Source organism: Perna viridis, chromosome 4, assembly GCF_037379345.1.
Source record: "Perna viridis isolate PV_CMFRI_1.1 ecotype Kerala chromosome 4, ASM3737934v1, whole genome shotgun sequence".
Lineage (NCBI taxonomy): Eukaryota > Metazoa > Mollusca > Bivalvia > Mytilida > Mytilidae > Perna > Perna viridis.
Genome location: NC_142448.1, coordinates 29,959,020 through 29,982,004, shown reverse-complemented (window position 1 = coordinate 29,982,004; position 22,985 = coordinate 29,959,020). Strand labels below are relative to the sequence as shown.

Sequence of the window (22,985 nt, the reverse complement as noted above, 5' to 3'; positions counted from 1 at the left end):
CAAAAAATGCAGCAATTGAAAGAAAAAATATTAAATCCTGTCTTTTGTTGTTAAATATGTGGTTTTATATTCAAATAAAAAGATGCTTTTATGAGTTTACACAGGTGACTCTCAACATGTTGTGGGAACCTAACTTTTGCATTGACTTGGGAAATAAAAAAAATATAGCCAATTGACATTCAGTAGGGACCACCCCTCATTTTTTGTCCAGATTCGTCACTGAGATGTGTACCATGATATATATGTCAAAAAAGAGAAAGATAGGAAGAAGAAGCAAAAACATAAATGCATTACTAGTACCTTGAATTGTTGATGGAAAAGAAACCACCAGAATTTCCACTACTAATACTGTATTTCAGTACATCACTTGGATCTTTATCTGTACCCTAGTAGTAAAATATAAAGTTGCATGAGTTGTCAAATTAAGGTTACCCCACTGGTACAGGAAATTGATATAAAAAAGCTCCCAAAATCATTTTAAACGTATGCTCCATCTATGTAAAACTACACACAAAATTTGAAACCAATCCATCCATTGAGAACTGAGATTTTGATAAGAAATTTTCTCTACAATTCCATATAGCAAAAAAAAAAAAAAAAAAATGGCAAAGTCTCATGAAGCAGGAAGTTGAGATAAGACAGCACCCAAAATTGCTTACACCATATGCCCAATTTTTATAATGCCATATATCAAATTTGAAATAAATCCATCTATTGGAAGCCAAGATAATTGCGATGATATTTGGAAGGGCAGTGGGAATGACGGCTGGAATGACTGAGAAGATGATTAAAATATACCTCCAACTCTTTGAGTGGGACATAATATTGTAATATGCATGAGGTCTCCTTGTTACTGTACACATGATGATTATAATCATGAATTTTGGAAAGATTCAAGTTCATTCAACATGCTTCAAGCACATGTACAAAAAACACTATTTGTGATGTAACTATATTTTTTTGAGTTCCGTGTTAAGAAGAGTCATAGTGCATGTGAAAAAAAAACATTACCTTTGAAGAGTATTGACAAGTTAGATTTATTATCCGAACGTCAAATAATGATTATTATGATATATGTTTAACTGAGCAGCATGACACTGTCTTCAATGTTTATGAATGACGTCATTTACGTTTACTTTCACTTCCAGGTTTTGGGGATGGAATTTCATAAGTTTTCAAGCTAGGTTTAAGTTACATGTTGATCTTGATATTGTTTAATGTAAATGTTGACTCCAAGATTGATAGCAGTTTCGATATTTATTCCCATATTTCAAACCTATAGATATTTAGGACCATAGACTCTTTGTAGTGACGTATTTCACCACTTCACATAGCAACAGCGTCAATGGAAATGATAGCCGATTAATTTGAGTTTCATAGAAAAAGAACGAGTTCGTGGAAGAGAACCACAAGGATCTTCACAACTATGAAATAACGTTACGGATATATCATGAGCCAGTGTTTCTTTGTTTGCTTACATGTAATAATTATCATGAGCCAGCATATGAATAATTTCGAAGGTATAAATACAGAGCAAGTTCGTCGAACATGGCAGATTGCATTTGGCTGCAGTGCTGTCAACATCATTTGAAATATAAGGAAACAGCCATGGGAAAGACTTAATGCTGCAAGAAACCATCATTGATGCATTCCCCCACCACACCTATAGTGTCATTTGACGTTTATTAAGTTTTACAATATCATCAATATTTTCCACCAATATAGGACCACCATCGGAGGAATTTAATGGGGACCTGACTTTGAAATGGGCGAAATACAAGCATTATTTATGGTGAATGAGAAATACGAAGGGATTTTAGGATGCATGGTTAACATTTTTAAGAATCGTTTGATGTGGAAAAGGAACTAGAAACTATTAACTTTAGTTGGTGAATACCATTAGTATTACATTTGGACTAGGATGAGGGCAACATAACACACAAGGCGTACATTTTATTAAAGACACAGAAACTGCTATCACTAGGAGTCAACATCATTCTGTTGTATATCCTGCTGAATAGAACACGCATTTATTGTAATAAATTAATCGTTTATTTTTAATTGGTTTGTTCTACATCCATATGCCTACAGCATACACAGAAACGTAATATTTAAAACTGAGAGCCATCTTCTCCAAATGACCACTCGCCATACCTGTTACAAAATTTATAATAAAAATGGGTCAAAGACTGAAATGGCAGAATTTTGTTAAACAGAAAGTAGATGTCTGACAGGCCTAAAATTGGACCCCACGATATAGGACCCATACTTGATGTTGTATAAATGTACCAAATATCAAGAGGCTGACATTAGTAGTTGCTGAGAAAAGTGTTGTATAAATAATTCACCCCTCCCCTATGTCCACCAACAGCCCTCCCGGCCACAGACTTGAACCATACTTTAACCGGATTTTCACTGTGAAATCAGGCCATATAGTTTTTTTCTTCCTTTTAAAAATGTGATTTTGAATCAATTTTATCAACAGATCCTTATAAATCAATGGATACATTATAACAATATGTTATAATTTCCATTTTGTTGGAAAATACATGATATAATTATGCAAAAATTTAAATTTTTCAACAACTATTATTGAACTGTCAGAAATTTACAAACAATGCACAAAATACCTTCAAGTAAAGAAGTTTTGTGTTGACAGCCACATCCTCTAATACACTGAGTTGGTATGTTTTCTTCTCAAACTGTGGTGGATGTATGTTAACATCACTGACATGTACATTAACTACAGCACTGTTCTGTCTACAAATGAAATTATGGAATAGAATAAGGGGGCTAGTTATCAAAATTAGAAGGAATAGAATCATAATACATAAGTTTGTAATGAGTTTCATGTTGGATAGGTCACCCTCTTTCATGTGCTGTTTTAGCTTTAGGTATTCAGTAAAAATGAGATATTTTCAAAATTTCCTCATAAAATTTCTCTGTGTTAGTTTATTTTAACAACATTAATAAATATAATTCTTGCAGACAGGCTTCCTAATATATCAATACAGGGTGATAAATAAACTATTGCTGTTTTCATAGTAGGATAATATAGTCTCCTGTTTACCTCTTTCTTTCTGAGCAACACCTAGTGCAGAAAACAGGTAACCAGTTTACAAGGTGATTCCTAATATATTGCCCATTCAAGAGAGGGCATAAAATCATATGATTTATCTTCTTTTTCCTTGTATATTTCAGATTTTTCACTATACAAACAGTTGCAGGATAAAATATAAATTGCTAGAAAATATCAGTCATTTGTTCTACTAATCAAACAATCAGAATTGCTCAGGAAACCCTAAAAATCTGTGTCTAAAGCTTGTACAAATAATTTTGATACTTTCCAGCAATGTGCATGTATTGTATTTTGTCTTTTTTGTCTTTAATATACAATCAAATATAAAACTACTTTTGGCTTTGCCAATGAAACTCCCCCGTGCAGGTCCGGTTGTCAAAAGAATAGGTCTGCAGCAGCACTAAGCTTGTCGTAAAAGGTGAATAAATAGTGCTCAGATAGCTAGCCAGGGGCTAGGCGCTCTGCCCACAGAGCAACTGGGATGTGTGCCCCATATGGTGGAATGGGGTACCCCTGGCGTGTTCCATGCTGGGGTTGTCAAGCTATAATACGGAACACCTGACTGCAAACCATAGTAGTGCAACGTGTTGGGAAAGATGCCACATTCCTCGCATGTTTAAGAACCCTGCTGTGGTATTCGATAGGAGTAGGAACCTTTGCGCTCTGCCATAGGAGGCTAAATTGCCCAACCCTACCAATCGTTTCCTTTTTCTTGTGGCAATCATAATTACTCAACTCTATTATCCTTGTGTCCCATTCCTTTTTTTATTTCATCATCATTATTTCATGTTCATTTTATCATCCCTTTCATGTTCATCGCCTGAATATAGCTAAAATACTGCTGCTCTGGCATTATTCCCCAACAATCAATCAATCAATCAATTTCCCATAAAACCAATGCCAGACCTCAAGTATATCAGTATATATTTTATTTCCCCTCTTGTCATCATTTTACAGCCACTAAACCATCAGACCTTGTTTTTGCCCAAAAATAATCAAGAGATCTTACATAATATAGCATTTCATGAAACATATTCTCAAAATTGAATTAATGCTAAAAAGAACAAACAAGAAATCTGTCAGCAATGGCTCACTAGTGATACCCCCATTTTCAATCACAATTTAAGGAAAATAAACAAATTCCATGGTACACACGAAGTTGTTGTTCGAGATAGAATACCACCAGGCATACCTACAGGATGAATTTGTTAAAATTTCAAGCAACTGAGAAAACTGTGACAGAAAAAAGTCTTGCTGACACACAGAAAAACGGATACACAGGCAAAGATAAAACAGTATACCCCCCTCTCCTTTGAAGCAGGGGTATAATAATGAGTTTCCATTTAGTATCCATGAGTAAAGGTACAATTATAGCAGTATAACTGATTTTCATTGCTATACCATGCCTTTGCATAAACATGTTACCTTGCAGCTGCAGTATTTCCATCTTTAACAACCACTTCAAATGTATAAAGGCTGGAAAAATTTTCACTCAATTTGGTCTTCAGAGTTAACTCCCCTGTGTTTGAATCCACACCAAATATCTTGAAAGAAGTGTCTTTTATAGCATAGCTTATGATTGTTTTTGCATTTGAATCCTTATCTCTGGCATTGACCTAAAATAAACAAAATGCTTCACTGGGCACAGTTAGATACAACCACAAAGATCAAAGCCTTAACAATTGAGGCAAGTATGGACACACATTTAAAGCTTGATTGCCTTGAAATATTATTGCAGTTAGACGTTTGATATAGGATAAGGATTTAACCAGATTCCAATTGCCCCTTTTTGGCCCTTAATTCTTAAATTGTATAAGTCACAACATCTTAAATCTTTCCCAACTTCACTTTGGTGGTATGGCACTTTGTTATGCAATTCAAGAGAGATACATTCCCTTTTACTAAAGTTATCATGTAGACTTATTTGACTGGTAATGGCAAATAATACTTCAGTACTCATTCAGAAGGAAGAATACACAAGTACAGTATAAGTACTCAGACACTTATTTGCTCTTTTTACATCTTGATAGAGTTCCCATTGCAATATGTCAAGATGAAAATATTTTTTAAACAAAATTCAAGTTTAGGTTTAATAAACTCTAAATTAAAGGAAACCTACAACTCATGATGTCGAAGCTGTGTCCAAATAAATATGAAAATAATTTCTCAAATAAGCAGAATATGTAAAACAGATAAAAAAAACTTAAGCAATATCAAATAATTAAAATAATGTTAACATTAAAGTAGAGAGTTCTTTGAGTAGAAAATCTGAAAAATTTCTATAATATCCTGTAAAAGCTTAAAAATTCCATCAAAATAATTTTCAGACCTAACAACTGTTTGGATGATGCTCTTGTAGTATTGCCATACTATTCAACTAAACTTACAGTAAGTAAAAGTGCAGTGAAAAAAAAATGAAAAAAAATTGCCAACTGCATTAAAAAACTTACACTTCCAATTACATCATTAACACCTTTGGTCTTCTTAATGTTGAAACTGTATGATGAGTTATCAAACACTGGATTGTTGTCATTGATATCTATCACTGTTATACTGACTGTGGCTGTACTGGTCTGAAATGTAAATATTAAGGTGAGATCAATACCTCTCATCACAAAAAGGAAAAATTATGTTGTTTTTTATGTGAATTATCCTCCTTGCTCCAGAAATTTTCCACAAATGCACTTTTGTCTTCCACAATTCAAACAGATGGGTGTATTGGAAAATTTTGTGAAACATTATTCTCCAATTTTTCTCAGTGGCAGGACACTTGAAAATCTCAAAACAAAAGAACTCGCAGATTGAGTTGATAAGTTAAAAAGGAAAATGAATATTCGTAAAGAGGGAAAACAAAAGTCACAGTATCATTCAAGCAAGTTTGTATGAAACTTAATAATCTCTTGTGAATAACTCTTTTACATAACTGGTGGTGGTTAAAAATGTATTTTTGTTTTTAGTTGTTATATAAAGTGAACTTACATATTTAGCATCTTTGACTGTAACTTGTATTGTGTGACTTGGATCAGTCTCAAAATCTAAGGATTTGGATAAAGATAAAACTCCACTGCAAAAGAGCAGAAACAAATTACTAATATACCAGCAAATCTAGCAAACATGGTAAAGATGTCAAGTTTGGAATATATGGAGCTGCTAAGAATTTTGAATGTTCATTTTTGATGTTTCATTTTGGGATGTGAAAGTGTTGTTGATAGTATATTTTTAATGAAGAGTGCCAGCACTTCATGTCCAAATTATCCAACCAGTCAACACTATTATATGCTAATGAAACATTAAAAATGAAACAGTCAATTCTTAAAATCACATTTTATACATTTCTCTTATTTTATTTATACTTTAATTTTAGAAATACTGAACACTTAATAAACATATTTTAATTAAGTAGGTCAACTGTTGTAAAAAAAGGAAATTAAAAGAAAGACAACTCTGCCACAGGAATAGAACAGAGGAAAATAATGGTTTAATCAATAATAGGCCTGAACTGTATAGTATAGTATACCTAGAGCTATTGATTGAGAAGTAATGACTTGATTTTCCATCAACAATACTGTATATCAGATCAATACTCTGGTCTTTTCCTGAAACCTGTCAATTATATAGAAAAAGTAAAGTATAGTTTGAAAAAAAACCCACACATTTTATTTTTCTCCAAGAAGGACAGTCCAATAAAAAGATTACATGCACTCTGTTGCTGGAGTTAACATAGCCACACTTCTCTCCGAATTAATAAAATTCACTAAACAGGGAGGAATTGACCAACAAAAGTAAGAGAAAATATTTAATTCATCCTTAGGATGAGTATAGGAGAAGACAAACAACTGATTTTTTCAAACATTACATCAACCAATTAGTCTGTATACCCTAGCAAAAGTACTTGTAATGTAGATTTAAAAATTGATGCACTGTTTTTACTATTGCAGAAAATTTAACAGACTTATATAATTAAAATCCCAATAATAAAAACTTGTTTAATGGAATCTTGAAGAATATTATTGCTGCAGGATTTTTCTCAAAATAGCAAAAAATAAAAATCACACTTTCAACAGTGATGGTAAAATTGCAATAGGAATTACTTACATGTAATTTAAAGTAAACAGTTCTAATCATCTTATCAAATCAATATTTTGTAATTATTAGTAGGTAACATTAAAATGAAATAATCTGCCAATCTGTTTACAAACTACGGTAATTAAACTTTGTCATTATTATATTGTCTCAGTAGTATTGGTTCCATTAAATGGCATATGAGGACAATATTAGAAATTCAGTCTTTTTGGAACCTCTTATCTTGTTATATACATGTTGCAAACTAATTCAAACATCATACCTATTAATCCTCCTACATTGAGGGAGGGGAGAACTCCCACAAAATCAACCAAAAATTTAGAATCTTTCACATACAAATGTAAGAATGTGGAATGTTTTTCGTTGAAATACTAAATCATTGAATTTTTACATCAAAAACTTGGCTTTACATAAAAATCTTCCACATGATACAGTGTCAATTGGGAGAATTTTGTACTTGAACTATTTCAAAGGTTAACAGGTATGCAAACATGGCATAAGAAGTATTCTGACATGTCATAGTTCTTTATATTTATATGAATAAGACGAATGCCTTGTCAGGATGAGAGAACATTCGAGTAACTTGATTATGTACAACAACCTTTAGCATGCATGAAACTATCATTCTAATATGACGTCCTTAACAGGCTTTGAGACCACAAATGTGAACAATTTTTTATTGTAATATGAACAGCATGCGACTTATTGGGCATGGCATTGGGCATGGCTTGTGTTTGTAAATTACTGTTAAATTTAATCATGTAAACAAACACATGTAACATTCCAATGTGTATCAGCTGCTTTTATTCATTTCAGTAATGTGAATGAACATCAAATTCATATCTAATAATGATATTAAATGTTATGTTTCAGAAAAGTTATATTATATTCCGTAAACATCACTTACACACATACTCGGTAGCACTTACCACGTGACTTGTGCACCATCATGTATGAAACCAAAACTGAGACAGCTAGCTAGACCACTATTGTCCTATTACAATCGAAATAAATCTCCTACACGTAAGGTACATTTGCTATTTCAAAGCTTAATGAACACTTACAGTACACTTGATACTAAAGTTAACACCACCTCTTTACAAATTAGTACAGATTTGTAATTACAATAGAGCTCATGCCCTGTGATTTTTTCCACAACCTTATAAGTCGAGCCTTTAAGATAGCAGTGATATTTAGCTAATCAAAAAGCAGTTATAGGTCTGCGGAGGATATTGACCTTTTTTAAAAACACTTACCATATCTTTATCTGTGGCTCTCAATGGTAGAATGATCATTGGTGTTTGTGAATTCTCAGTAATACTAATATTGTATATAGTTTTCTCAAACTCTGGAGGGAATTCATTTATATCAATAATACTTATATCCACAGCTGTATGGGCAAATCTTGTCAATTCTTTGTCAACTTGGTAACCCTAGCAACATAATCACAATTTAAATTATTTAAGATTTTAAGAAGTATAATCTGTTCATATCACTAGAATTTGATTTATTTTTTCTGGTCAAAAACGACTTTGTTGGCAATAAATAATTTTTCTTTTTTTTATTTAATCATCTACAGAAAGCTAGATATAGGATCATGTACTATATTAGTGGTTTTTTTTACTATTATCATTACAGTTACAATTTTCTTTTTATGCATCAAGCATATTTAGTTTTGCACTAGTGTTCCAGGAATGCATTACAAGTGCAGTTACTTTTTTTCAAATATGTGAATTAAAATTTGTATCATTTAAATCATGACTGTTTTTATTCTTAAATATTTCCTTTTCGTGCACATGTTTGTGCATCATGTGAAGTTATGTTTGTAGTTTTCCAGCAATGAATAATAATACATTTGTAGTATGGAAGACCAAATATGAAAAGAAAAAGTAAAGCCTATATATCAAAGTTAATTAAAAAACAAGTTCTATCTTTAAAAAAAGACAGCCGAAGAAGTCAAATTTGTTCTTTTTACTTATAATTTTCTACATTTCATTCAGGAAATAACACGTATTCTCAGTCTATAAAAAGCCACATTCAACATTTGAAATCAATCCCTCCATTGGGAGTTGAGATAATTGTGATGAATTTTAGAGGAACAGACAGAATGATGAACAGACATGTGATGCCAATATGTGGGGAATAGTGTTCTTTTGTACTTTATCATTGTTTGTTACAGCACTTGAAATACAGTGACCTCTTTCTGTTTAATTATACATGCTCCAGTACATACAGCACCACTAGTTATTCTTTTAATAAGAGAAATCATACCTTTATAACTAGGGTCACTTGAGAGTATTTTTCTCTGTCAAGAGTTTTGCTGACTGTGACTACACCTGTTCTCTGGTTAACAGAAAACCATTTAGTATCTGGAATTTCTAAAATTAAACATTATTCAGATCTTTCGGTTACTGTGCAAAAACAATTTTGAGTTGTCTACATGTACCAAATATTTTTTACATGACGATTTTCACCTTAAAATGTCCTGATCATAAGATATTTGTCTTTCATTACACTCAAGCATCCATCCCTGCAAATTATTCTTATCAATCAACACTAATTTAAATTATGTTATAGAAACCAATTATTGATTGAAGAATGGACCCAAATATCCCAAGTTCCTAAACTTTGAAAAGGGGTGGAAGAACAAGTCAAACTTGATGTGTATGAAAGCAATAACTCTATCATACATTACTAGTAATTTGTAGCTAGTCTTTCTCAATTCCTTTATATTGATCACAGACATTAACAACAGGACTATTTTTCTTGGTGATGAAACAAGAAAAGATATGATCTAATGTAAGCAGTTATTTCAATATATCATTTTTAAATATTTTAAGACTTATTTTTTTTTCCTTGACATCTTCAGATTCTACTACATATTTTTGTGTTTTAGGTGATATTCAATATCATCTTCAGTATTTTTCTGTTGTCTTTTCGTTTTATTGCCTCAGATACTGACTTTATCAGGGCATATCCCTGAAACTACAGAATATTGGGAATTACCACAAACAATGTGAAGTTAAACTGTAGCTGATTAAGCAAATAATTCTTAATTTGAATCACACTAGCATTGCATCTGGTCTTATCAGGCTTATTGTAATACATTTCAACTGTTGCTACTCCAGTTCTTAACTTCCAAACCAGCCCTGTTTTGTATGCCATTTTATATAAATATCACAATTAAAATGCATCAACCAAAATCCTTTATTTTCCACACTTCCATGAACCAGTATTCCACTGATTAAATATTCATACAAAACCAACATTCTAACTCAAGTTTGGCTTTGGACTTAAAAAGATGAATATTTGAAAAAAAAAATAAAACAGAATACTAGGAGATAGGCAAAATATCCAACATTACATACATCTCCTTTGTAGTCAGGACATAAAACAAACCAAAACATTTTGAGAGCAGTTTGAATAGAGTTTATATTTGTAGCATTGTCATTTACAGAAAAGAAAGCGGAAACAAGGAATGTGTCTCAGAGACAACAATTCTTCCAAACAGTGAAATACAGCATTAAGGCAGTCTATGGGCGTTCAATGAACAGTAAATTTCCCAGGGTTGGCCTTAGATTGGCACTTAAAAACTTATCAATAAAAACAAAGCAAACTTCACACTATTTCTACATTTTTCATGAACATTTTAGAGGAAAATTTGATTACATCAATTTAAAATGAATGAATTAGGAACAAATTAAGAATCCCTGAAAAGAAAAAAAACATGATTAACATTATGCATCATTAGAACACTCCAGATGTACAGTGTCTTACCATAAACCAATTTGTAATTAATCTCTTCATCAATCCCTTTGTCTTGGTCGTATGCGTGAATAGTAACAACAGCTGTATTCAGTGTCGCATTCTATAAAAAATATAAAAGATTCAATGTAAAAATGTAAAATTTTGTATTTAAAGATCAAATAAATTTTACTTAATTCCTATACTGTAAACCAAGATAAAAATGTTTGCAATTTCGGCCATTGATTTACTTTCATGTAGTTTTAAATTTGTAATTGTTCCTCAAATCACATTATACTGTTCTTCAAAGGAAAAAAAATCACAACAAGTTAAATTTTGCATAACAAGTTTAATTGTAAAATTATTATAAAAATAAAACAACAGCCAAAATTTCATGGTTTGCAGTATTTTTAATCGGTTAAAAATATTTTATCAATAAGTCAATTGATGTGTTGAACCCATAGTTATTTTTTAAGTAGCTGTCGTTGCAAGAATCATGTAAAATCTAAAAAAATGTGATACACCCAGAAAAAGGCTATGTATTTTTATTTTTGTTGTTTTATGAGTCTATATTATGAAATGTGTAATTATTCATTCAAATCTGCCTGCTCTTAGGAGATAATCAACATTGAAAATCCGATAGATTCTATTGTATTTAAGTGTCATTTACTGAGTTATCTCCCTTACTTTTGAATTCTACAGTGCATTATATACAATTTTTATCTTCTATGAGCAGGGTTATATGAAAAAAATGTTAATTTCTGTTTACTAAAGCATTTTAAACAAGAAATCAAAAATAAGAATATGTAGGCTTTCAAACCATGTATCACATTTTGCATGATTCTTATGTGGAGTGCTACTTAAAATCAACTTTTGAATCCTAAATTGTTATAATAGCTTTATATTTGATACATTATAATGTAAAGTGGAAATTTGATTGAATCAATCAATCGTTATTTTACATAACAAAATTATAATCAGATTGGGCACAAGTCACAGGTCATTGGTCACTGACCTGTCAAAAACTCACATACATAAATCAACACTCTGTACACTGCCTTTATATAAATTCATAATGATTCAACTAATATTCTGTGCAATTTACTTTAGGAGATGAGTTGAAAAGACATTCAAATGTCATATCAAGCCCTTAAAAAGTTGCATCAAAAACCTTAAATTTCTTTATAAAGACTTTCACCGACATAATAGGCCAGACATAAAACAAGATGTATTGCTAGCGATTGCTCACTTGAGATACTTCCACTTTTTCATTAATCAGACAGTTGATATTTCTATGATCTGAAAACATATCCCACAACATGTTATACCTACAGGAAACTTTTGTCAAATAATAATTTCAGAGAAAAATATGACAAAAATTTTGTTTTAGACACACTACATTGAAAATTCCTATTTAGTACTTGATATTATTACTCCAAATCCATCCCACTGGAATTGTAGAGACCGATTATTTCTGGTAGTTTTGATGGAATCATCATTCTTAAATATGTTCTTAGCTAGCTATCAGTAACACTTTTTATGTGGATATCTCATTTTGTCTATATGGTTTGTTTGTTTATTGGGGTTTAATGTCCGAGCAGCAATATTTCAGCTATATCCAGACGAATATGGTATATGTTGAGTTATTCCATGGAGAGAATTTGATGTGAATTTTATGAGGTGTTTGTTGTTTCAGTTCATTTTTAACCATATATTAAAGGGGAATGGGGCCTTTTAATACTGGTTTTAGACCCATCACGAGATTTGATTCACCTGTCCACAGTAAGGGGATGTTGGTCTTTATTGTGTCTTTGTTTTTACTTTTTAGTTTGATTTGGAAGAATTGTCTTTATTCGGTGAACATGGATTTTATTACTTTTTTTTAGGGACTTCCACAGTATTTTTAAAGGTGTGAAGACCTTTTGATGATCTCTGAAAGTACATGTATTTACTATTTTGTATATATATTTAGGTTTTATGCTGGTGCTTATTAAGTTTCACCGTATCAATTTCTTTTTCTATGTAAAGAAGAAAATATAGAATACGTTATCTAATAGGGAGTTAATCAATTTCTCCTCGTCTGAAATGATATCTCGTAATATTGCATACCTACATGTGTGTATTCAATATCAACCCCCTGTGATAAGTTAGTTGGATTGAAAAGCATGAATGAAAAATGTATCATGCAGAGTCAAAGGTCAAAATATAAACAAAGTCATCAAAAGGGAAAATGATGTCTCCCTGGTGAGGTTAAGCTAAACAAAGCTTTTGATAAAATATCACGGTTCTGTAACACAGAGAAAAGAGTGACTGAAAATGATGTTATTAAAAACAACATGGAGTTGTCATGCTAGATATACCACTACAATGTACAGGAAGTTCATATCTGACATCCACCAAATTTGTTAACAATGTATGTCCCATCTACATAAAGCAACATACCTGAAATATCTGCCTACAATACAGAATGTCCAAGCAAAACAATTTATCAAGCTACTAGGCCACTGCAACAAGCAGTCACTGAGAAAAATGTGATACCAAACTTGTTAGACAGACAGGAGAACACTTGGATGTACAGAATCACAAATGCAAAACAGAATACCCCTTTCACCCTTAGAGAGTGGGTATGAAAGCACAGACAAACAGACAGACATACAGGATGTTTATACATCTCAAACTTACCTCATTAACATTAACAGTGTATCTTGTTCTGTGGAACACTGGGACAAGGTTGTCAACATCAGTGACGTTTATAATGAAGCGAGTAGTTCCATTTCTATCTGGATAATTGGAATCCTAAAACAAAATACTTAAAATTAGTCCATTTAAAATATATACTATATATTGCTACAATAACATTTAGTACATCCATGTGTTTAAATGTTTCCTGATGCTTTCATAGAAAACAAATCTTTTAACATATCTGAAACTATTTGTCTAATAAAGAGCTGCACCAAGAGCACATGATACACCCGACAAATGATACATCAAACATTATGGTTCATTTTGTGACAATATTCCAAGACCTACAAAGAGATTAATACTAGGAGCTTCAAAACCATTTCAATACTTTAATAATTCCTAGAAGATTGATAAATAGTGATGGCAAATATTTCACAATGGCCACTTTTATGTAATTTTTTTATGAAAAAGTGCCAAAAATTTTAAACATCAAATTGAAATTTTATAGAAAATTTTACAGAAAATATTATAGAAAAAAAAATGGAGCCTGTGATCATGGCTACAAAAATATCTTGTCTATGGCCTTAGCTGGAAGCATTTTTCAGTTAGAGCACAAAAACGAAAAAACCATCCCACTTTTTATGAAACAGAGCCAAAAAAGGTTTTTAAACGAAATATATTGTATTGCTAAAAACAGTACTGTAGCACCTAATTATTGTAATATTAACACAGACCATTCCTATTTAGGGTTATTCATTTGAAATATTGTGAATATGGTGCATGCAACATGCTAACCAAATCTGTTAATAGTATGTACTAGTGATAGCAAAACATCAGTTTTACCAAATCATCAGTAAAATCTTATACTGAAGAAGTATCATTGTTTGTGGGGTGCTAGTTTTCAGAGTTTTCCTAGGTTTGGCAAACCAACAAATTTGGTTCAATCACAAAATGGATATTGTATTTCACTAATAGTTGTCAAAGCAATGAATTAAAGAATCTATAAACTAACATTTTTCCCCCTAAATCTTAAAAAATGTTCTCCACAAATTAAAGTACTTTCACAGTATGAGAAATAGGCTACATTAAATGTCAGTTCAGGTATGTCATATACTGTAAACTAGAAAATTTTCGTGCAGTCTTTTTTTCACGACTTCTGTGATCAATCTACTTTCACGCAGTTTTAAATTCATGATCTTTCACTGAATTACAGCACAAAGTCCTTGAAAAAAATGTTCATGGCAATTAAATTTTCGCGATTCAGCTTTTGTTGCTAAAATAGTGAAAATAACACTGCCATAAAAATTAAATGTGTGATATGAGGCTGATGTCATTAATCATATTGTCTGTAGTGTCCTCTATCTAGAGTTCTTTTAAATAGATGTGATATATAAAATCCCTGAAACTAGGATTGTTTAAAAACAATATAGCATCTATATACTGAAAACTGAGATCAAAGGATCTTGCTAAATGGCGTTTCATTTTCCTCTAGACAGAGTGTATTTTATATTTCAGTCTATGCGCAATATTTAACAAGACAGATAATAAATAACTAAGTTATAAGTAATATTCTGTGATAAAGTACTTACTGAAACTTTACCTGTAAAGTTGTAACGATGTTTTGATGCATAGTTCAAACTCTTTGCCAATATCAGATTAACTAGTCCAGGCCCTGCATAGCTTAATTTAAACTCTGTCTACAAGAACAGACATTTGAAATAGTTTCTATCAAACAAATTGATACTCACCTTACATAAAGCTTATTTCCTACTCTTGATACTTGATTTTCTCTTCTTCCTACTGTTTTTTTTTTTTTTTTGAAAAAATTATGACTTTGGAACACACTGAAAGAGAATCTGTTTTCAACATTTAAAAGAGACTTAAATAATATTTGAAATAAAAAAAGGCAAGATCTACTTCATGGTAGAAAAAATCCAGTGAAAATCTTTGATTTAGCCCCCTCCCCCCCACTGTAACAAGATCTACTTCATGGTAGAAAAAATCCAGTGAAAATATTTGATTTATACCCCTCCACCCACTGTAACAGGATCTACTTCATGGTAGAAAAAATCCAGTGAAAATATTTGATTTAACCCCCTCCACCCAATATAACAGGATTTACTTCGTGGTAGAAAAAATCAAGTGAAAATATTTGATTTAACCCCCTTCACCCACTGTAACAGGATCTACTTCGTGGTAGAAAAAATCCAGAGAAAATATTTGATTTAACCCCCTCCACCCACTGTGACAGGATCTACTTCATGGTAGAAAAAATCCAGAGAAAATATTTGATTTAACCTCCTCCCCACACTGTAACAGGATCTACTTCATGGTAGAAAAATCCAGAGAAAATATTTGATTTAACCCCCTCCACCCACTGTAACAAGATCTACTTCATGGTAGAAAAAATCCAGTGAAAATCTTTGATTTAGCCCCCTCCCCCCCCCACTGTAACAAGATCTACTTCATGGTAGAAAAAATCCAGTGAAAATATTTGATTTATACCCCTCCACCCACTGTAACAGGATCTACTTCATGGTAGAAAAAATCCAGTGAAAATATTTGATTTAACCCCCTCCACCCAATATAACAGGATTTACTTCGTGGTAGAAAAAATCAAGTGAAAATATTTGATTTAACCCCCTTCACCCACTGTAACAGGATCTACTTCGTGGTAGAAAAAATCCAGAGAAAATATTTGATTTAACCCCCTCCACCCACTGTGACAGGATCTACTTCATGGTAGAAAAAATCCAGAGAAAATATTTGATTTAACCTCCTCCCCACACTGTAACAGGATCTACTTCATGGTAGAAAAATCCAGAGAAAATATTTGATTTAACCCCCTCCACCCACTGTAACAAGATCTACTTCATGGTAGAAAAAATCCAGAGAAAATATTTGATTTAACCCCCTCCCCACACTGTAACAGGATCTACTTCATGGTAGAAAAAATCCAGTGAAAATCTTTGATTTAACCCCCTCCCCCCACTGTAATCCATTTGAATTAAATGATTGCTTACTTAAACACCTGTCACAACCTGATTACTATTTCATACTATGATTTGTCTAATTGCTAACATGCATTCTGATTGAGTGCTTTATATACCGGAAGCAATATATAGTCTTTTCTGGCTGAAATTTCTTTCCACCAAAAATAGAATGAAAATTATATCAATTATAAGTTAAAAAGAAAAAACGAATACTAAGACACCGAGAAATAAAGTTAAAAACATGGTTCAAATATCTCCTCTCCTGAAGGTTAAAATTTGAGGGTCAATTAAGTCACAATGGAATCATGGCTTCAGTAGAAAGCTCACACCTCAAGTGAAAGTTATTAATGCCAAGTGACAAAACAAAAGCCCCTGTCTTAAAAGAATGCTTATGACACCAAAAGAACTTCTAGCATGGCATGAAAAAATTTTAAAAAAATAACTGATCATCCACACTAATTTTCTTAGTCCTACAGCAATAACTATTTCTGAATTGTTTCCAATTGTTAGTTGTGTATTTCCATTAAAATTTCACTCCTTTTGGCTGTTTTTTTACAAAATATATTGTGTCTTATGACTCAAGACATATAACTAACTTCTTGGTCAAGCTCATGCATGATGCAGTATGGACTGAAAGGATTAAGTCTAAATAAAACCTATTGTACATATACATATATAAATACCAGTGAAACTCCATAGGCTATGTTATTAGTACCAATATCAGAAGTGTCGATCTTTATATTTGGAATGATTACTGTGCCTATCTTTGCATCCTAGAAAAAAAACACAATCCAAACTGAGAAACCAAGTTTGAATCTATGCCATACATTGTGAGTCTTCTATAACAATTACCATAAGCTGAAAAAAATAAGTTAATTTAAAACAAGAGGCTCCCGGGAATCTGAATCGCTCAACTGGTTAAATTTTGCCTTTTTAGCGCAATAAATTTAACAAAGAGTTGTCCAGCAATTTTGACTCAAGAAGACTTTGGTAGGATTTATCACAGGATCTTTTCAGCAATTGAAGGTTCTTTCTATCTATCATAGTTTTGAAGATGTTGGATGAAAACTGTATATAAAAAAAAAAAAACAAAAACAAAAAACAAAAACAAAAATTTTTTCACCTTTCAAGGGCAACAACTCTTACAAGGAGTTGTCTGACAACTTCGATACTTCAAGACTTTTGTAGGCCTTATAATAAGGATTATTTCAGCAATGAAAGAATTTGGCTAAACCAAATGGTTTTGGAGATATAATACATGAAAAAAACTACTGTCTGACCCCAATGTTCTATTTTAAGTAATGGCAGCCATGATTTTCTACAAATCAAAAATCCCCACATCAGTTCTATGCAGGCTGACCCAAGGAACATTCTCACCAAGTTTGGTTCTAATTGGTCAAGCAGTGTCAGAGGAGATGATTTTGGAAATAACATCAAAAACAGCAAATAAACATTGACAAAAGGGTAACAACTCCAATATGGCTTATCAGATTAAAAGGAAAATTGGACCACAGATAGATCTCATCATGCTGAAAACTTTTACCCAAGTCAGAATTTGACTAAACCTAACAGTTTTGGAAATATATGCGAAAAACTACTGTCTGACCTCTATGTTCTATTTTTAGTAACAGTGGCCATGTTTTTCAATGAATCAAAAATCCCCACATCATCTCTACACAGGATACCCAAAGGAACATTCAAACCAACTTTGGTTCCAATTAGTCAAGTAGTGTCAGAGCCTCAGAGGAGGCTTTTTTAGTTAAATAACATTAAAAATAGCAAAAAATGTCAAAAAAGGGCAATAACCCCAACATGGCTTATCAGATTAAAAGGAAAATTGGATTACAGATAGATCTCTTCATGGTGAACATTTCTAACCATGTCAGAATTTGCCTAAACCTAACGATTTTTGAAATATATGCGAAAAACTACTGTCTGACCCCTATGTTCTAATTTTAATAACAGCAGTCATGTTTTTTGAAGAATAAAAAATCCCCACATCAATTCTATGCAGGATACTCAAAGGAACATTTATACCAAGTTTTATTCCAATTAACTTGAAAAATTTTAACGACAATGACAGACAATGAAAGATGACAATGACAAATACCATATGATGGCAATAGCTCACATGGCCTTCAGCCTGGTGAGCTAAAACTTAGAAACTGATAGTGGATCACCTAATAATTACTTCATATCAGTTCTCCTATCCAGGATGCAAACATTGTAACAATCAACTTAAAATATGTGACACCCCTTCCAATCTGAAGAGGCAGTAAGTACTGAGTATAGCAAAGGTGCAATAGCTTTTAAAACAAAGAGTATACTATTGTACAATTTTGAGGAAAAGTTTGTATACCACATTAATGTACATCATGATTCTATGCAGCAATCTAAAGGTAGATATGATAGAACTGGTAATTTAATCTATCTAATCTTAGAGACTTCACCTTTAAATGGTACCTGTACTTTCAATATAGTTCAATCAGTTTGGGTCTACTAAATGAAATGTATAAATAAAAGTTATTTTTGTTTTGAATACTGACTCTATCATATCAATATCTTAGACAAGCTGAACAGGCAAATTTAAGATATTCACAGGATCTACTGTAAAAATATCAATCTTCGTGCAGTACTAATTTTTGCTATTTTCATGGCATTCTAATTTTCTCTATTTTTGCAGTGGACAGAACAACACAAAAAATAGATCTTTTTTATAACACTATATAACGCAAATCATCTTTTTGATACCATGAAAATTTGATACCCACAAATATGTTGACAGAATCCGGAAAAATTAATACATTCACAGTAGACAGTATGCATAACAAAAGTATACATTATTCTGTTTATTGACAATTTTAATAGCAATATTTTTACCGGAAGTTATTTGTAGTGCAGTTCAAAGCCGATCCTGTGTCATTTCCCAAAAAATCTTAGAAGTGGATGGCAGACAACACTAATTCATTGAATAAACCATGCCCGAAAATGCCCTGATTCTCATAAAAGATTTTTATTGGACAGTCAAATCAAATTCTTGCCCCCTTATGTCACATTGTTTGACCTGATACTTTGTGATGCAATCAGTATTTAAGTTTTTAAAAAATATAAGGTATAAGCATCATAGGAAATCTGATTGGCTGACGAGAAAGGTCATCAGAACAGAAAGTAGAATGAAGTGTTGTTCGATCCAACATGCAGTGACTGAATGGCACAATTAATAGGTCTATTTTAATAAGGTTGCAAAATGGACAAATTGCTGAAAAATATCAGAAAAGATAGTCTTACCTCTGTTACATTGCCATGATATGTTGGTTGATAAAAACTTAATTTTCCCTCCACAATGTTGTTGACGCCTATGCCTATATGATAATCTGCTCCCTGTAAATGCATATAAAATGTTCTGATATCCAATACAAGAGCCTAAATGGCTGATATGGCAACATGAGATAACTTTTAGTGCAAAGATAATATGATGACACTACAAATGAGTTTTTATCCATTTTCATGTCTAATTCAATTATCAAACCTAAGTTGAACCTAGTGAAGTTATTGTTTCTTTGACATATTCATCATTTACGTTCTCGTTATATTAATTATATTACTTTAACTTAATACAAATTAACAATTAATGTGTAGTTTTCAGAAAGCCATAAATAAATACTTACATCGCATATCACTGTTACCTTTATATTTTGAACCTGAAGAATAATTATGTAAAATATTAATGCTGACAAAAAGAAATTGTCTACATATGTAAAAAAAATCACCATTACTAGTGAATTAAGGATTGATTTTAATTTTTGACCAAGTTTTTGTGATATAAAAAACTTTTACACTTTATGATCAGCGAAGTATTCAAGACAGAGGCTAGAAAATGCTTAGCAGGATGCAACTTGATACAACCACTGAGATACAACCCTGAACAGTTGGAGCAGTACAAGTTTAATTGACACAGCTCTGGATTATGATAAAATGTTGACACAGCATCAGGTCCTGACACAGAATTTTTAAATTCTAAATTACACATTTACCTTATATGACCCTATATCTTAAATTTAAATGCTATGGTAGATTTAACAAGTTAAAGAAACCCTAGATATTATCATTTTTAGTTGTCATCTTTGGACTCAATAAAAAAAACAAAACATGTCTACAAAAACTGATATAACAGTTAAATATCAAACAGAGCCATATAATCCATTCTATGTGGAAACTATGAAACCAGAACTGTGTGTGAATTCAGGAAACTATGAAACCAGAACTGTGTGTGAATTCAGGAAACTATGAAACCAGAACTATGTGTGAATTCAGGAAACTATGAAACCAGAACTATGTGTGAATTCAGGAAACTATGAAACTAGAACTATGTGTGAATTCATAGCCTGATAATTCTATGCAGTGGACATATCAGGACCGTTCCCAAATTTTCAAGTAGTCATTTTAGCACCATCACCATAGAACATTTTAGTGTTGTTCACCTGTAATTTTGATAGGTATTTTTAGCACTGTTTATCTGTATGAGATTTACCTTAGATTATTCTTATTTACAACATTGTCACAAGGAATCATTATACACATGATTTGGGATTTAAGTATCAAGCCCATGTTGACTTGTAAATTATAAGCTACCAGAGTATAGATGTAAATAGACAAGCAGACTTCAGTGCTTCAAATTGTTTTACACATTTTACATATTTAATAAAATTAAAAAGAAATAATAAAATATATATTATACTATATGTACCGGTGCTAAAAAGTCCCTTGCATATTTGAAATGGCAAAAAAAAAGAGGGAAAAAATCTGGTACTAAAAAGTCATATAAGTTTGTGCTAAATTGTCCACTTTGTTGACACTAAAAAGTCCCATCAAAGCACTAAATTGTCTGAATAATTCTATCAAGGACCTATCAAGATTTTTTTAACCACACATTAATTACCTCATATTTTAATACCGAGGGCTTTTTTCCTGCTATATCAACTTTTCCATACTTAACCTATTTATCCTCTATTATATCAGGAGACAAGCGATTTGAGCAGATTTATTATTAGTTAGAAAATCATGTGTATTGTGATGGGAGACGAGAAGATATTTCATTATGACCACCTTATGAGGGCTGACTGATTTTTTGCCACAATCAAACTATTAAATGTTCCCTAATGATCAACTGATTAAATTCACTTATTTCAATGTATAAAAAAACAACACTAACTATTTCTCATTTGTACAAAGAATTGGTTATTGGTTTTTATATGCTGAAGTAATGTGTCACAATGTTTTTGGTACATAAAGTTGTATTGTTTATTTGTTAATTTCAGGTTTGGTCTTTTGTAGAAGTTCTCTGTAAAACATAACAGCACATGTACTCATTTAATGACGGTCACCTTGTCTCTATACCGTCAGGGTCGACAGTGGTCTGTCTCTTCAAATAAAGAATTTTGTTTTAATCGACAACTTATATTTGTCCAGTGTGGTGGACGCTTTTTCAACAAACTGTCAGCATTCCAATGGGAACAAATTGTGCTCCTCTACTTGCTGACCCATTCCTTCACTCTTATGAGGCTGACTTTATAGTTGATCTGATCCAAAAGAAAAAATATCATTTAGCTAGATCCTTTAATCTCAGTTTCCAATACAAAGATAACGTATTATCTTTAAACAATCCAAATTTCGGGAATTTGATACATCGTATCTACCCCAAAGAACTTGAGATAAAGGATACTACAGACACTGTGAAGTCAGCCTCATATCTTGACCTACACTTAGAAATCAATGGTAAAGGAAAACTATTGACCAAAGTTTACGATAAACATGATGACTTTTCATTCAAAATTGTCAACTTTCCTTTCATCTGTGGCAACATCCCTTCAGCACCTGCGTATGGAGTGTTCATATCACAACTCATATGTTATACCAGAGCTTGCCGAGACTACACAGACTTTTTGTATCACGCAAGAATTCTAAAAAATAGGCTTCTGGAGCAGGGATTGAAGATTGAAGTCATCACTACAAAAGTTTTATGGTCATCATCATGAACTCATGGATCGTTACAGTGTGTCCATCTGTGCCATCAAAACTAATTTGTTCAGCGTGTCATAGTTTTCCTTTCCTCTTTTGTCTACCTGGACTTGACTTTTTATGAGCAACTCTGTGGGTGTTTCTAGAAAGGCAGAGGATGCTTACCCGACCAGTGCACCTGGTTAATGCTCCTGGTTTTAGTGGAGTCCGAGTTGCTCATTTGCTTTTGTTATTTTGTATGTATGATTTAGTCACTTTATGTTTTGGCGGTTGAAGCGCAAGTTTGCAAATTTCTCACAGTAAGTGAAATACTTTATTTCCGTCGTTTACACAGACTTTATTGATACAAAAATTGTTCGGGAATATCAGACTATATTGCACATCAG

The 22,985-nt window shown here is 32.1% G+C and overlaps 1 protein-coding gene across 5 annotated transcripts in view; it reads right to left on the bottom strand.

The window, feature by feature from the left end:
- Window positions 1–22,985, bottom strand: part of LOC148619687 (cadherin-23-like) — a 185,604-nt gene that overhangs the window by 146,338 nt on the left and 16,281 nt on the right. For 4 of the 5 annotated variants that reach the window (XM_088579862.1, XM_088579858.1, XM_088579860.1 and 1 more), the window contains exons 5-18: window positions 20,250–20,282; window positions 19,870–19,962; window positions 17,265–17,354; window positions 15,178–15,285; window positions 13,589–13,702; window positions 10,940–11,030; window positions 9,434–9,540; window positions 8,419–8,595; window positions 6,597–6,682; window positions 6,059–6,143; window positions 5,530–5,652; window positions 4,505–4,695; window positions 2,631–2,760; window positions 301–386 (exon numbers count right to left, since the gene is read on the bottom strand). In XM_088579862.1, coding sequence (XP_088435988.1) covers window positions 301–386; window positions 2,631–2,760; window positions 4,505–4,695; window positions 5,530–5,652; window positions 6,059–6,143; window positions 6,597–6,682; window positions 8,419–8,595; window positions 9,434–9,540; window positions 10,940–11,030; window positions 13,589–13,702; window positions 15,178–15,285; window positions 17,265–17,354; window positions 19,870–19,962; window positions 20,250–20,282 — 1,514 coding nt within the window. The remainder of the gene's footprint in view (window positions 1–300; window positions 387–2,630; window positions 2,761–4,504; window positions 4,696–5,529; window positions 5,653–6,058; window positions 6,144–6,596; window positions 6,683–8,418; window positions 8,596–9,433; window positions 9,541–10,939; window positions 11,031–13,588; window positions 13,703–15,177; window positions 15,286–17,264; window positions 17,355–19,869; window positions 19,963–20,249; window positions 20,283–22,985) is intronic. The other variant, XM_088579859.1, reaches the window with a different exon arrangement.